Here is a 13151-nt window from a genome sequence, read left to right as displayed (position 1 = left end):
ACCCCGCCTGGCGCGTCTGTACTTCGGTGTCGCTCCTTGGCCGTGGAGGGCAGCCCGGTGACGTCAATGTGCGCTGGGCCATGTGCTGTGAGGCCACCGGGACTGGTGATGTCATTCCACACTCAACCGCGAGGGCTGGAGGTCGCCCTGTGATGTCACCTCCTGATGTCACCCTGTTACAGTGCCCTGGTTCTGCAGTGACAGCAGAGGCTGGAAGGGTGGGGCCACTGTCCCCGCTGACCCCTGGGCATCACCCTATGGGACGGGAACAGGGATGGGACCCCCCACCCGTGACCCCAGGGCTGGCTCTGCTGGGGCTCCGTGACACGTGGCTGCTGGGGACATCCCCACTCCACAGTGAACACTAGCACTGAGGGAGCTTGAGCCACAGCAGGGACCCGTGGGGACATTCAGGGCTGCCACCAGCATCCCCACCCTTCCCCACACACACACGGACAGGGGCTCGGGTGGGCACAGCGCCCTGCAGCCCCTTTATTGCCTGAGGCAGGGAGGGGGTCCCCAAACTGGCCCCGATCCCCACCCTGGTGTCCCCTGTCGTGTCTCCTGGCAGGCAGAAGGTCCCTGGCTGGTGCAGCCTGGCTGCAGAAATGTCCGTCAGGAGCAGGGACACTGGGCCCCACGGGAAACAGGGACGTGGTGTCCCCCGGGAAGCAGGGCCGGTGTCCCCAGCACCACGGCTCCAGTGGACGGACACTGAATAAATAGGACAGGAGCCACCGGCAGTGCCTGCACCATCTCCAGAGCCGTGGTCCTCCCCGGCATGTCTGGACAAGGTGACCAATAGGCAGGGGACATCTGGAGGGAGCCCGGCGCCGTCCTGGTCCCACGAGGCCACTGGGGCAGTTGGCTCTGTCCCTGAGGCAGCTGCTGCGTCAGAGTTCATCGTGCGGGATGTGGAGCGCGTGGTCGCACAGGTCTGCGGGGACAAGGGGCAGCGTTCAGGAGGTGGCAGAGCCCATTGGGGACCCTCCCTAGTGCCACGTCCCCTCCCACAGCACAGGGAGGAGCTGAACCCGCATCCTGGAGCCAGGCTGGCTGGGAGCAGGCTGAGCCCCAGGAGCCTCCGGGGACAGAGCACGTCCCCGAGGCGTGTCCCTGCCCAGGAAGGGACCTGCCCTGGCCTGGCAGGTAACAAATGAGGCCACGGTCACCAACAGGGAAGCACAAAGGTCACGGCATGCCCTGACCCCACTGTTTGCGAGCTGGAAATAGCCCTGAGGGACAGGAAATGCCATTGGCTGCGCCCGCAGCCCTGTGCGGAGCTGCCCTGGCTCGGCCCCAGAGCAGCCAAAAAAAAAAAAAACCAGAGGCAGCTGCACCAGGGCCCAGCCACAAGGGTGGTGGAGGGGGGTGCTCCCCCTGGCACTGCAGGAAGAGCTGTGACACCCCCAGGGTGGCAGGAGCCCCCCAGCAGCTCACCCGTCCGCTTGCTGCAGAGCCGGTCCTTGACGTTGTCAGCCTCGTGGGAAAGGAACTCGATGAGTTCATCCTCGTACTCCTCAGCGATGCTCTCGCACTGCAACGGGACCCACGGTGGCTCAGCCGGTGCCAATGGTACCGGGAGGGCTGGCGTGGGGAGCCAGAGCTGGGCCCTGTGCCCACCCCCCAACTCAGGAGCTGCTGCTCTGATCAGCTCCTTCCCAGAAGGCTCCTGGCTGCCCACCATCGGGAGTCCCACCACCCAAAACCTCCACCAAGATCCAAGAGGTGCCAAGGAGAGCCCCTCCCCACACGCACAGCAAACTTCAGACTGGAAGCCACATCCCCATCGATTTTGACCCCAGAGAGGTCCATCTTGGTCCCGTCACGGGAGATGATGCGCACATAGCTCTTCCGGTGGCTGGATGGATCCACTTTCTCGCCGTATTCCTTCATATTCTCGCACACCCTCTCCAGCAGCTCCGTCAGATGTGCCTCCGAGCGGGCGTAGGGCACCTGCGGGACCGGCGGGATCAGCTCTTCCAGTGTGAGTGGGAACACTGGGACAGAGCCTTTCCCCGGGAGCACCGAGAGCGGCTCAGCCGCCTCCAGGGAGTTCTGGGGAACGCCGTGGGGCCGCGCTGGCCGTCCCGGCTCTTTTGCATCCCCAGTGCCTGAGCTGTCTCACCTCCACGACCGACTGGCTGCCGTCGGGGTTGATGCGGAAGGAGCCCATCTGGATGGTCTTCCTGGGATCCACCTGTGCGATCTCCCACTCCAGCTCGTCCACCAGCGCCCGGCACGCTGCGGGGGGGACGCGGGGGTCAACGGCACCGCCCAACCCCACGCCAGCCCCCAGCGAGAGCCGCCGGGAGTCACTGGTGTGTCCGGTACCCCCGTCCCGTCCGGTCCCACCTCCGCAGTGCAGATCCTGGCTCCGCCGGGCAGCGGCCGCGAGCAGCAGCGCAGCCAAAGCCACCGCCAGACCCAGCGCGGGCGGGATCCGGACCCTCATCCTGACGGCTCCGTTCAGGCGACCTGCGGGTACCGGCAGCTCCAGCGGGTACCGGCAGCTCCAGCGGGTACCGGCAGCTCCAGCGGGTCCAGCACCCCCGGAGCCCCCCGCCCGGACCTCCCCCCCCCCGCCTCCCGTGCCGGTGCCCCTGCCAAGCCTCCTCCTCTCCGGGTTGAGCCCAGAGCCCCCCATGGGGCCCCCTCCCCTACAGGAACAGCTCCGCAGAGCTCCATCCCCTACGGGGCGGCACTCACAGCCCCCCCGGAGCCCCCCACCCCGCAGGACCGATCCGCCCGCCCGAGCCCCCCGTACCGCGCCGCTCTCCCGTCCCGCTCGGCCGCCCCCCTCCCCGGCCGCCCGCCCCGGGGCTGCCGTCGGTGCCGCCTGCCCCGGCAGGGCCCCGGTGCCTGCCCGCCCGCGGGGAGCGGCCCCTCGGAGTGGGCCGCGGCAGAACCGGTCGGGGCGACGGAGCCGGTCGGACCGGCCGGGGCGGCTCCGGGACCCGCGGCGGGGCCGTCCCGTGCGCAGGCAGCGCTAAGGGCAGCCCGAAGGGGGCAGCGCTGAAGGCCCCGAAACTGCCAGGACCCCGTCCGCGTGGCGCTCGGCCCCCCCGGTGGGCGTGGCCTGATGTGGCCCCGCCCCTTGCGCCGGTGGCGGTGGCAATGCCGGTACCGGTGCCGGTGCCGGTGCCGTGTCCCAAAGCCAAGGAGAAAGCGGTGATGCGGGTGTCCGAGGCTGCTTTATGAGGGCGCCCGGGCCGGCGGGCGGTGGTTGGGGGTGGGAGTGTCAGGGGTTCCCGGTACCGGCGGGGAGAGGAAGAGAGAGCCCCGGGACTCCGGGCCCCGGGGGAGGCGCGGAGGGGGTTGGGAGATGTCGGGGTCAGCCCCGTCCCCGCTGCTGGTTCCAGTTCCACGTGTGTCCCGCCTCCCGCGGGGGGTCCCGGGGCTCCGGTCACAGGGCCATCACCGAGGGGTACACGGCCCCATCTGCCGAGAGAGCGGGGGTGAGGGGCGGGAGGTCCTGAGGGGCACCGGGGGGGACACCGGAGGGTGGGGGTCTTACGCTTGGGGCTGCTCTGGCTGTCGGGCTCGGGCACTTTCCAGTCCATCTTCCGCCCCTTCTCGTAGAGGCCCTTGAGCACCTTCCGGAACTCCTCGGGCTCGGCCCCGGGGGGGCTCAGCTCCAGGTATTTGCGGTAGAGCTGCAGCGCCGTCCGAGCGTCCTCGATGCTGTCGTGGGTCTCTGCTTGGATCTTCAGGTCTGTGGGGAGAGCCCCGTTAAGGGCAGGGGCTGGGGGGGGGGGAGAATCCAGGGGGTGTTTGCCTCCTCCCCCCCCCCCCATCTCCCTGCTCGACTGACCCAGGAAGTACCAAGCGAGGAAGCGCAGGGAAATCATCCTCTTCCTGGGGATGTGGAACAGGTAAACTGTGTCAATGACCTGGTCCTTGGGCACCTGAAGGGCAGAGAGGGTCCTGCTGGAGGGGGCAGGGGGGCTGCAGAGCCCCAGCACTGTTGTCAGTGTCCTCAGCCCCCCCTGAGCCCCCCCACGTTGGGGCTCTGCACCATCACCATGAGGTTGATGACTCGGAAGTCCTTCTGCAGCCCATGGCCCACAAACTTCACCCCCACGTCGATGAGGAAGCGTAGCTTCAGGTAGGTGGACTTGAGGGTGGTGAGGTGCTTGGAGGAGATCTTGGCATCCAGGTCTCCTGGCTTGATCCCTGAGTACTGGGTCAGGTAATCCACCACCTGCAGGGACCAGGATCAGTGGAGGGGCTGAGGGCCAAGGGGGCATGGGGGGGGCTGGGCTGCCCCCTCCCGAAGCTCCCTGCCAGCATCCAGGGGCTGTGGTGGCAGTGGGAGCCCCTGGGTGGCAGAGTGGGTCTGTGGGGTCCTGTACCTGCTCCTGGGTGGAGATGTAGTCATCAATGAAGGGGACACCCTCGTTGGGGCCCTGCCCACGGACACAGGTGATCCGGGCCACCGACATCTGGCTGGGCTTGATGGTGGATTTGGTGCCATCGCTGCGCAGCTCAGCCTCCTCCTGTGATGGGTGAAGGGGGTGGGGGAGCTCAGGGACCCAAAGGGGCCACCCACACGCCCTGTCCCCTCCTTGTCCTGGGGCCTGACCTCGTTCAAAGTGACAAACTCAGCGTCCAGCCCCACCAGGTCACCCGCCTGTGGCATCTCGTTCAGCATGAGGGGGATGAAGGTGGCGTGGCACTTGCGCTGCTTCCGAGCCAGGGAGGCCTCAGCCAGCAGCACGCTGGGCTCGATGGGGTTCTTGACTGTCAGAAAAAGAGGAAGAAGGGGGGGTGGGGGTGGGAATGAGCAAGAGTCGGCAGCCACACCACCACTTCCACCCCAGGCACTCACTGACGAGGTTGTACTTGGCGTTGAGGTTCCTCCGGGCGTAGTAGAGGATGGCAGGCACCTTCCAGCTCATGTCAAACTGCACAGCCTCACACTGCAGGAAGGGGACGGTGTTGGGGCAACCCGAGGGGGGGGCTGTGCCACAGGAACCCCCTCTTTAGTGTCCTGAAACCACCATCCCACCAGGCCCCCAGCACTCACCTTGTCCACGGGCTCGATGAGGAAGTCGTTGAAGAGGTACCACTGCTGGTGGGTGACACCCTGGGGAGAGGCACAGGAGCTGCTTCAGGGCCCCCCCGAGGCACCCACTGTGACTCCTCTGCCTCCTCTGCCCCGTTACCAGGGAAAGAGGGATGTGACAGTGCCGTGTGGGAACTCCCACCCTTCCTGGGACACGGTGGGGAAAGCCCTGCTGCCCTGTGTGGTGACGGCACCGGGGCCAGACAGGGACAACCTCTGCCCAACTCCCAGCCAAAACTCCACAGAGATGCAAGAGAGAAGGGATGGAGCCTTGACACACTCTGGGAATTCCTGCTTGGGCATCTCCACCAGACACCAGGAGAGCCCAGAGCAGTCCCTTTCCCTCAGGTAGGGGGGTGGGTGATGTCTCAGCCCTTACCTGGAAGCACCAGGACCTTCTGGCAATGGGCCTGTGAGCCAGGAGGAAGCAGCCCAACCAAATGTGGCTTCTCCAGCCCTTCCCTCTGTGCCCAAGCAGCACGTAGCTGTCCCCTGGCTCTGCTCACCTCCTTCCTTTGGTGGTAGGTCTCCCCCACTTTGATGTGTCCCACCAGGCTGCCCCCTGTGCGGGAATCCAGGATGTGGACGACGGTGGCCATGAGGTCGTAGACATAGACTGAGTCGGGGTCATCATTTGGGCTCAGCTGCAAGAGGAACCTCCTCAGGGGAAGCACCCGAGCCCTGGCTGCCCACCAGGCAGCTCCCAGGCCTCCAACCCAAACCCCAGAGCTCAGATGTTCTGTCTCAGCACCAGCCTGGAGGTTTCCATGCTCACCCAAGGTGTCTCTCACAGCTTTGTTATCTCCCACCCACACACCCGCAGCAGAAAGTGGTTCTGAAGCAGTTCTGCTCCCACAGCCCCACGTGCACACAACCACTTTGCCCTAGAGAGCCCTCTTGTCAGCCTCTACCTCCTCGTTCTCACTCCAGTTGCAGACATCAAGCTCCTTGCTCTTGGTCAGCTTCATCTTGATGGCGTGGGGGATCCAAATGTTCTTTAGTTCCTCCACAGAGGGATAGGAATGCCCCATGTCAGGGCCCCCCAGCTCCTTCCTGCACAGGGAATCATGGAAAGCCAAGCTGGGGAGAGTCAGATGTTGTCCAGGTCAATTTCTTGGGGCAGGATTCATACCACCCCATGGCCAGCCCATTCCTAAACCTCCCACAGTGAAGCCAGAGCTGCCTAAAGCAGGGCCCTGGGAAAGGTGTTGGCCACAAAGGGCCAATACCTGGTCCTGGATCTGGAAAGGGAATGGGAATGAGGGTTGGGGGCTTAAAAGTGGGTCACAAGGGTCTCTGAGCACCAATTCAGGGTCAGAGCCTCAAGAGCAGCAATGAGACCACTCCACAAGGAGCTACAGACATGGAAATTATCAAATTATCCTGATGAAAAACAGCCCTGAGCTCTCCAGGGTTCAGAGAACCACCTAGGAGGTGTCACTGCCAGGTCACCCCTCCAGGGATGGTCACCTACCACTCTCCAAGAGAGATTTCTTTGCCTTTGGTGATGTCAAAGCCCCCCCTCTTCATCATGGCTCTCTGAAAGGCATACTGGCAACAAAACACAAGCAAACATCAGTGAGCAGCAAGAGGCTGGGCTTGGGGACACGTAGGTGACAGCCAGGCCAGAAGTGGGGAAAAGACAAAGAGGGACAGGGAAAAGGACAGCGAGGGGACCCCAGCTGCCCACCCCCTCTGCTGGGCTGCACCCCAGGAGCCTGGGGAAATCAAAAGGTGACTCTCGTGCAGTCCTGTCCCTTTGTCACCTTTTGCCTTCACCTCTGAAGGTGTGGCTCGTGCTACACGTGTGACCAAACACCCACTGGTTCTCCACAAATGGAGTGAGAGACAAGGACAGCAAGAGCAGAGGGAAAACACCTTGGCAGAGCCCCACCTCAGCCTGCATCCTCCAGAACTCTGCCTCCTTGGAGCTGTTCACCTCACAGTTGATGACCAGGACATCCGGCAGGCAGCGGATATTCCGGGTCTGGACCTGGACAGGGAGCAGGAGATGGAAAACAGGCAGCACCTGCAGCCCTGGGGAGGCTCAGCACAGGACTCAGCACCCCCTGCAGTGCCCACCCCAGAGCTCAGGACACTCAGGAGCAGCAGAGACAGGAGGGAGCTGCTGCCCCGGAGCAGGTGGGCTCAGCACCAGGGGTTCCCCTCTGCCCCCTCTCCCAGGGGATCCCTGTGACACATGAGATGTATCCCAGCTCTCTCACAGTCCCAGAAAACCCCCTGGGTGTGCTGGTTTTCCATCCAGGCGAGGAACCAAATCTCCAGCATCCCGCCAGGAGGTTTCCCACTGACTAACGGAGAAACCGCCCAGCTCAGTTGGCAGCACGGGCTGCTTGGCCCTGTTCCAGCCCCTCCCTCACAGCCACCGAGGTGTGACGAGCCCACACCCCACTCCTTGGCTCACCGTGGGTTGATACTTCTCACAGTTTTCACACCAGGCTTGCGTGTTCTGCTCCAAGCAGATGCTTCGCTTTAAAATCTGGGCAAACTCATAATCCTTGACTGGCTTTTCTGAGAGGAGAAAGGAGAAAAACGTCACCTCCCAACACACACATCTTAACCACTTTAGCTCAGCCAAACCTCTGGGGTTTTCCTCACAACCACCACTGAGAAGGTCAGCCCCCAAATCTGCCTTTCTGTCACCAAAAGCTCGGCTGGTTGGAGCAGCCCTCAGCTGCTGGCTGTGTCACCCACTGCGGGTGTCACCTGGAGAAGTCAAGGACAGCCCTAGGGACAACAACCCCCACCCACCAGGGAAGAACTGAAGGTGCTGAGCCCTGCCCTGCCCCTCACCGGTGCTCTCAGGGTAGGAGAGGGTGAAGAGCAGTGTGGAGGACACCCGGACAGTTTCCTTGCCACAGCGACACATGCTGCAGTTCTCCATCTCACAGCTGAACAGTTGCCCAATAACTGAGTCCCCCGAGGAGCCAAAACTGCTGGAGAAGAGGAGCAGCAGTGTTAGCAGGACCCTGGTGATTCCTGTGGAGTTCCCTACAAACCCACACCTCTTGGGCTGCAAGAAAATTCCTTCCTTTCTTTAGGGGTCTCTGGGGGGCAGCCCCACTCCCTGACCTGTCCCCGGGCTGGGGGTGTACCTGCTGCCAGCCCCCCGATAAGCCTGAGGCCCCTCCTGCTCCTGGGTCTCCTGGTGCAGCTGGGTGAGGATGAAACGGTTCCAGCTCTGAATCAGCCTCCCCAGGTTCACCTTCCCTGTGGCTTCATCCGAGTCAGCCAGGATCAGCCCCAGCGCCGAAGCCTCCGGGATAGTGCGGAAAGCCCGCAGAAAGTTGCTTCCCTGGGGATGGGGCAAGAGTGGCATTGTCACCGAGGTCAAGTGACAGGAGTTTCCCCGCTGATGCCATCACCCGAGGAGCTGGCACCGCCCAGCTCCTCCTCCTCCTCCTCTGAGACCCCTCTGACCCCCCCAGGCAGCTCCAGCCTCCCCACAGACCTGGCAAGGGTCTCCTCGGGACAGGTCCAGCATGTGGAAGAGCAGACCCAGCTCACAGCCCAGGCAGAACTCCTTCTGGCACAGGTGGTTCTGGACCAGGCAGCGGACTGGCTCCAGGAAATACAGCACCTGGCAGAGAGGGAACAGTCAGGGGGGAGTCCCAGGAATGTTGGGGGCTGGGCAGGGTTCAGCATTTCCCACCTGGATCATGCAATTGCAGTAGGCATTGGGAATGTGAGGCTCCAGGCCTGCAAACAGTGTCTTGTTGTAATGCTTGAAGTCAAAGTCTTCCAGCCCCAGCTTGGAGTATTTGATCGTGACCTGGGCAGAGACACCATGGGGTCACGAGCTGCCTTCCCACCCCACGGGACACCAGTGACAGCCTCCCCGTGCCCCAGAAGGCCATCACCTTCCTGTACTTCTTGGCCACCATGTAGAGATGTGGCTCCTCTTCCCGCCCAATGGGGGACTCGGGGACTTGGCTGAAGTTGTCAAACTCGTTGTCCGACTCTTTTAACCGATAGGGAATCTGTGAGAGGGAGAAGGGAGAGCAGCTGAACCCCGAGGTGGAGCAAAGCACCATGAAATAAGCAGCTCCCGGGCTTCCTGACCTCCCTGAACGGGCAAAACAAATGAACTGAAGAGAGGAGTGGGACCCCCTCGTAACCTGCATGGGGCCTCCACACTTTGCCCAAGAGACTCAGTGCTGTGGGAAACTACAGCAGTGCTGTGGGCAAGGCTGGAATGCAGCCGTGTTTTCCCAAGGGTGAGGGAGATGCCATGAACCAGAGCTCAAACCCTTCCTCCAAAGAGCAAGTTACTCAAAGACTGCATCAGAAAAGCTGTCACCTCTACACCTGCCTCCTGCAGCATCCCGAGAGAAAGAATGTCACCTCCTGTCCCCACCCTGGGGCTGTCCTGCATGGAGGACACAACACAACCCCCCCCTGAGGGCGGGTACCTGGTTGCGGAGCTTGGTCCTCGGGTTTGGGGCGTAGCCAATGAACCCCACTTTCTTCATGGTGCGCAAAATCTCGGGATCCACTGGAGGGGCTCGCCTGGAGAACACCCCCTGGCTCAGGGGCTGCTCTGCCCAGCAGCATCCTGTACCCACAGTTGGTGCTGAGTGGGCTCAGGGACCCAGCTGGGGGTTACTGAGTTCCCCACCCTCAGCCCCTTCCCCTAGGTCTGTTTTCTGTCACAATAAAACACTTGGGCTATTCCAGAGCAGGGGGTAACAATGGAGCCACCCTCCTGCTCCCAAGGCTCCGGGAAGGAGGGGATCCCTGCTAGGGTCAGCTTTCCAGCACTGGGTTTCACTGGGAGAGACCGGAAAATTACCGGGGTGCCGGGGCAGAGTTGGCAGCGGGCCAGTCGGAGAGGAGGGTGTCACTGGTGAGAGGCACCGGGATGAGCGAGAGTGGGACGAGGTCCTGGTTCCAGTCCAGGTGGGGCAGCGTGTCCACCATGCAGGGCAAGGCAAAGTCAGTCTCCCGGGAGTAGGCGTTGAAGGTGACCTCAGGTGAATCAGCCCAGAGGTGGACGCAGCCCTCTGAGTCCCCAAAGGCCAGGGCCTGCTTGCTGGCTGAGACATCAAAGGTCATGATGAGGGGCCCGACGGTGTTGACGTGGAAGATGTCAGCGGGGTTGGCCAGGCCGGTGGGCTCACAGAACTGGCACTGCCCTGGGACAGGGAAGCAGAGGGTGATGTGGCACCAGGAGCAGCGTGGGAGGGTGGGCACACGTCTGGCTTACAGGATTGATCCCACCGGGATGTGACACCCCCCCCCTGCCCCGGGGAGGGGCTGGGTGCTGGGTCTGGCTTCGCCCACCTGTCTGGGAGATGATGGCCAAGCGGGAGGTGTAGGTGGGGATGAAGCGGAGGAAGAAGGGGTCAATGTGGACCTGCAGGGGGGTTGTGGCCCTCATCATACGCAGGTCATAGACCTTGAGGAAGCGGTCGCAGGCCAGCCCGTTCATCCGGCTGGAGAACCCACAGGTCACCAGCAGGTTCCCGTGGACATCGAAATCCGACAGACTTCCTGAGTGGGCATCAAACTCGTGTTCCACCACGAACGTGCGCAGGTCCCGGAGGGAGACCTGGGAGAGGGAGTTGGGTGCTGGGAACCAGCTTGGGAGACCCCAGGAACTCTGGGAAACACTGGATGCCAACTCCAGGGTTGGCAGGGCTGGCAGGTGGGACAGGGCTGGCGTTACCTTCCCTGAAGTGTGCCCACAGAAAAAGAAGCGGTTGGATTGCCTCATGATGGTGATGCCAGGAACCTCCACGGTGTACTGGGAAGGAGAGAGCAGAGCAGGGTGAGCCCTGGCACAAGAGCACACACCCCCCTCCCCACCCTGCTGCAAGGAGAAGCCCCCAGCCCAGCTGCACCTTCTGTGTCTCCTGGACGGTGTTGAGGTCTATCTCAAGGACGTGGTTCTGCAGCCCCCCCACCAGCAGTGTGCTGCTGTCAGTCAGCAGGAGGCTGTGCATGTCCTCAGCCTCCTCCATGCTGCAGGAGAGGGGAGAGCAGAGCCCTGGCACTCCTGCCCAGCTCAGGGGGCAGCAGGGAGGGGGCAACAGATCTGCCCTCACCCTCTCCCAGTTCCAGCCTTGGTGCTGCCAGCGGAGGGGCCGTGGCAGCTCCTGGGTCTGGCACCCCCCCCTCCCCGGCCTGCACTCACAGGTAGTCAAAAATGATGAGGCCACCTCGTGACATGTACTTCAGGTTGGTTTTGGTCAGGAAAAGGACACCGTTCTCCAGGCTCTGGATCTGTCGGATGTCGTCGCTGCTGTTCACTTGGAAGGAGGAATATCTCTCCAGGGTGGGGCCGAAGAAGGAGGTGGCGTGGCCCTAAAACCACGGGGATAGGGTCACCACCACCCACCTGGGCTCACCCAGGGAGCAAAGGGCCATCACCTGCCTTCCCCCCTGTGTGTCCCAGCCGGGGAAGGACCCTTGGGCTGTGCCCTTTCCGGACTCCTCACCCCGGCTGGTGGAGGTGGCAAGCGGGGCGGGGAAGGTCCCTGCCGGGTGGGCACCTACCCCGTGGTTCCCCACCCACAGCATCTCCTCGTGAAGGTCGAAATGGGAGGCGGCGACGGGCACCCCCACCTCGGAGACGGCGGTGTGGAGCTCACTGTACATCCCCTCCATCAGGTGAACCGACTCGGGCACCGCCATCCCCTCCAGCGGGACTCCCTCAGCGTCCAACTCCACGTTCTGCAGGAGGCTGGGGTTGAGGTGCGGGTCGAGGACAGGGTCCAGCGCGGGGTGCAGGGGGGCCGCATACTCGGCGAGGGAGGGGTCGAGACCGTCAAAATTCATGGTGGAAAGCGGCGCTTCCCCTGGCACAGAAAAAGGAACCGAGCGGCTCCGTCAGAAACACCAGGACCCGGTTCTTGGAACCGCCGGCTGAAGCCCGGAGACTCCCAGGGATGGAGCCGGCGGGCGGAATCCCCAGCGAGGGCCAAGGTGCGGAGCCACCGGCGGCACCGGGACCTCCAAAGTCCCTTCTCCGGGACACGGCAGGGAGCCCGAAACAGCTCCGGTGCTTCGGGTAGCCCAAGCCCCGCCCGGACCGGCTGCTCCCGGAGCTCGGGGCACCGACCGGACTCCCGCTGGCCCACGAACCCCCCTTCCGCCCCGGCTCCGCCCCCGTTATCTGCGCAGCCCGATACCGGGCCCACCGGCGGTATCGGCGGCCGCAGACCCGCAGCCGTTGGCAGCGCGGCGGGGCACGGGGAGAGGGGAGCCAGGCCCGGCCCGAACCGCAGGCGCTGCGGGGCCGCCGCTCCCCGTTACCCATAACCCCCCGCGCTCTGGCCAAGCATTGCCCCGCACCCGCCGTTACCGAGCAGCCGCGGGCAGATCCTGCCCGGGCCGTGCCTCCGGGCCCGTCCCGCCGCTCCGCCAGGCACGGGCCGGGCCGCCCCTCCCGCCGTCACTATGGCAACGGCGCTCCTCGCGCTCCCGCCCGGTAAACCGGGGAGCGGCGGCCAATGGCAGCGCGGAGCAGCTCCAATCAGCGCCAGGAGGAGGCGGGACCAAGCGGCGCGGCGGACGGCGCGGCGGAGGGGACAAAAGGGCTGAAATCGGCCGACGGGGAAGCGCAGGGGGAGGGGACAGCGCCCCGGGAGCCCCCAGACCCCTGGACCTAACGCCGCACAACCCCCCGGGGGCTGCCTGCGGCTCCGCGCTGTTCGATGACGTCGTACGGCAGCCCCCTGGGCCCACGGGTGTCACAGAGCGTCCCCAGTGACCCACCGAGCCCCCCGTGTCGCCTGGCATGTGTTCCCGTAGGTCTCACCGTGCCCACTGGTGTCAAACACACACATACCATGGGGTCCCAATGTATCCCCCAACGTCCCGCAGTGTCCGTATCCCACCGATGTTCCACCGTGTCCCCCGCCCCCCGTGGGGTCCCAGTGTGTCTCACGCTGTCCCAGGGGGTCCCACAGTGTCCCATGTGGTGTCACTGTGCCCATCGGTGTCACACAGCCTCCCTCCCATGAGGTCCCAACGTGTGCTCGAACGCCCCGCAGTGTCCCACTGGTGTCCCCCGCGCTTCCCCGAGACCCCCGCCCCGGCCTCCCTCTCCCAAACCCCG

At 64.0% G+C, this 13151-nt stretch overlaps 2 protein-coding genes and 1 long non-coding RNA gene across 18 annotated transcripts; 1 reads left to right on the top strand and 2 right to left on the bottom strand.

The window, feature by feature from the left end:
• Positions 1-463: 463 nt before the first annotated feature.
• On the bottom strand, positions 464-3026 carry CNPY2 (canopy FGF signaling regulator 2). 3 transcript variants are annotated; one of them, XM_071729628.1, is made up of 6 exons: positions 2768-3026; positions 2356-2478; positions 2129-2244; positions 1759-1956; positions 1441-1537; positions 464-937 (listed from the first exon to the last, which is right to left on the bottom strand). In XM_071729628.1, exons 2-6 carry the CDS (start codon positions 2453-2455, stop codon positions 894-896), a joined length of 555 nt encoding a protein of 184 aa, XP_071585729.1. In that variant the 5' UTR covers positions 2456-2478; positions 2768-3026; the 3' UTR covers positions 464-893. The 3 variants fall into 3 exon arrangements, with proteins under 3 accessions (XP_071585729.1, XP_071585730.1, XP_071585731.1); XM_071729629.1 differs by having other exon boundaries at positions 2910-2992; XM_071729630.1 differs by lacking the exon at positions 2768-3026 and adding an exon at positions 2710-2764.
• Positions 3027-3175: 149 nt separating this feature from the next.
• PAN2 (poly(A) specific ribonuclease subunit PAN2) lies at positions 3176-12554 on the bottom strand. 5 transcript variants are annotated; one of them, XM_071729609.1, is made up of 26 exons: positions 12396-12554; positions 11588-11889; positions 11226-11395; positions 10933-11053; positions 10758-10835; positions 10373-10640; positions 9882-10224; positions 9502-9598; positions 8950-9069; positions 8742-8861; positions 8541-8669; positions 8185-8384; positions 7883-8025; positions 7494-7600; positions 6963-7061; positions 6543-6619; positions 5980-6148; positions 5575-5712; positions 5030-5089; positions 4832-4922; positions 4586-4743; positions 4356-4499; positions 4025-4204; positions 3815-3908; positions 3518-3715; positions 3176-3441 (listed from the first exon to the last, which is right to left on the bottom strand). In XM_071729609.1, exons 2-26 carry the CDS (start codon positions 11867-11869, stop codon positions 3407-3409), a joined length of 3621 nt encoding a protein of 1206 aa, XP_071585710.1. In that variant the 5' UTR covers positions 11870-11889; positions 12396-12554; the 3' UTR covers positions 3176-3406. The 5 variants fall into 5 exon arrangements, with proteins under 5 accessions (XP_071585710.1, XP_071585713.1, XP_071585712.1 ...); XM_071729612.1 differs by having other exon boundaries at positions 5980-6121; XM_071729611.1 differs by having other exon boundaries at positions 7883-8022.
• LOC139789109 (uncharacterized) lies at positions 3710-10719 on the top strand. 10 transcript variants are annotated; one of them, XR_011723039.1, is made up of 5 exons: positions 3710-3875; positions 4058-4108; positions 4857-5077; positions 5172-5416; positions 5623-10719. It is a non-coding gene; the product is annotated as an uncharacterized lncRNA (long non-coding RNA). The 10 variants fall into 10 exon arrangements; XR_011723034.1 differs by having other exon boundaries at positions 4824-5077; XR_011723040.1 differs by lacking the exon at positions 4058-4108.
• Positions 12555-13151: the final 597 nt, after the last annotated feature.

This window comes from Heliangelus exortis, chromosome 31 (assembly GCF_036169615.1).
Source record: "Heliangelus exortis chromosome 31, bHelExo1.hap1, whole genome shotgun sequence".
NCBI classification, from domain to species: Eukaryota; Metazoa; Chordata; class Aves; order Apodiformes; family Trochilidae; genus Heliangelus; species Heliangelus exortis.
Note: the sequence above shows the minus strand (reverse complement) of the source record. Positions and strands in the feature narration are given on the sequence as shown.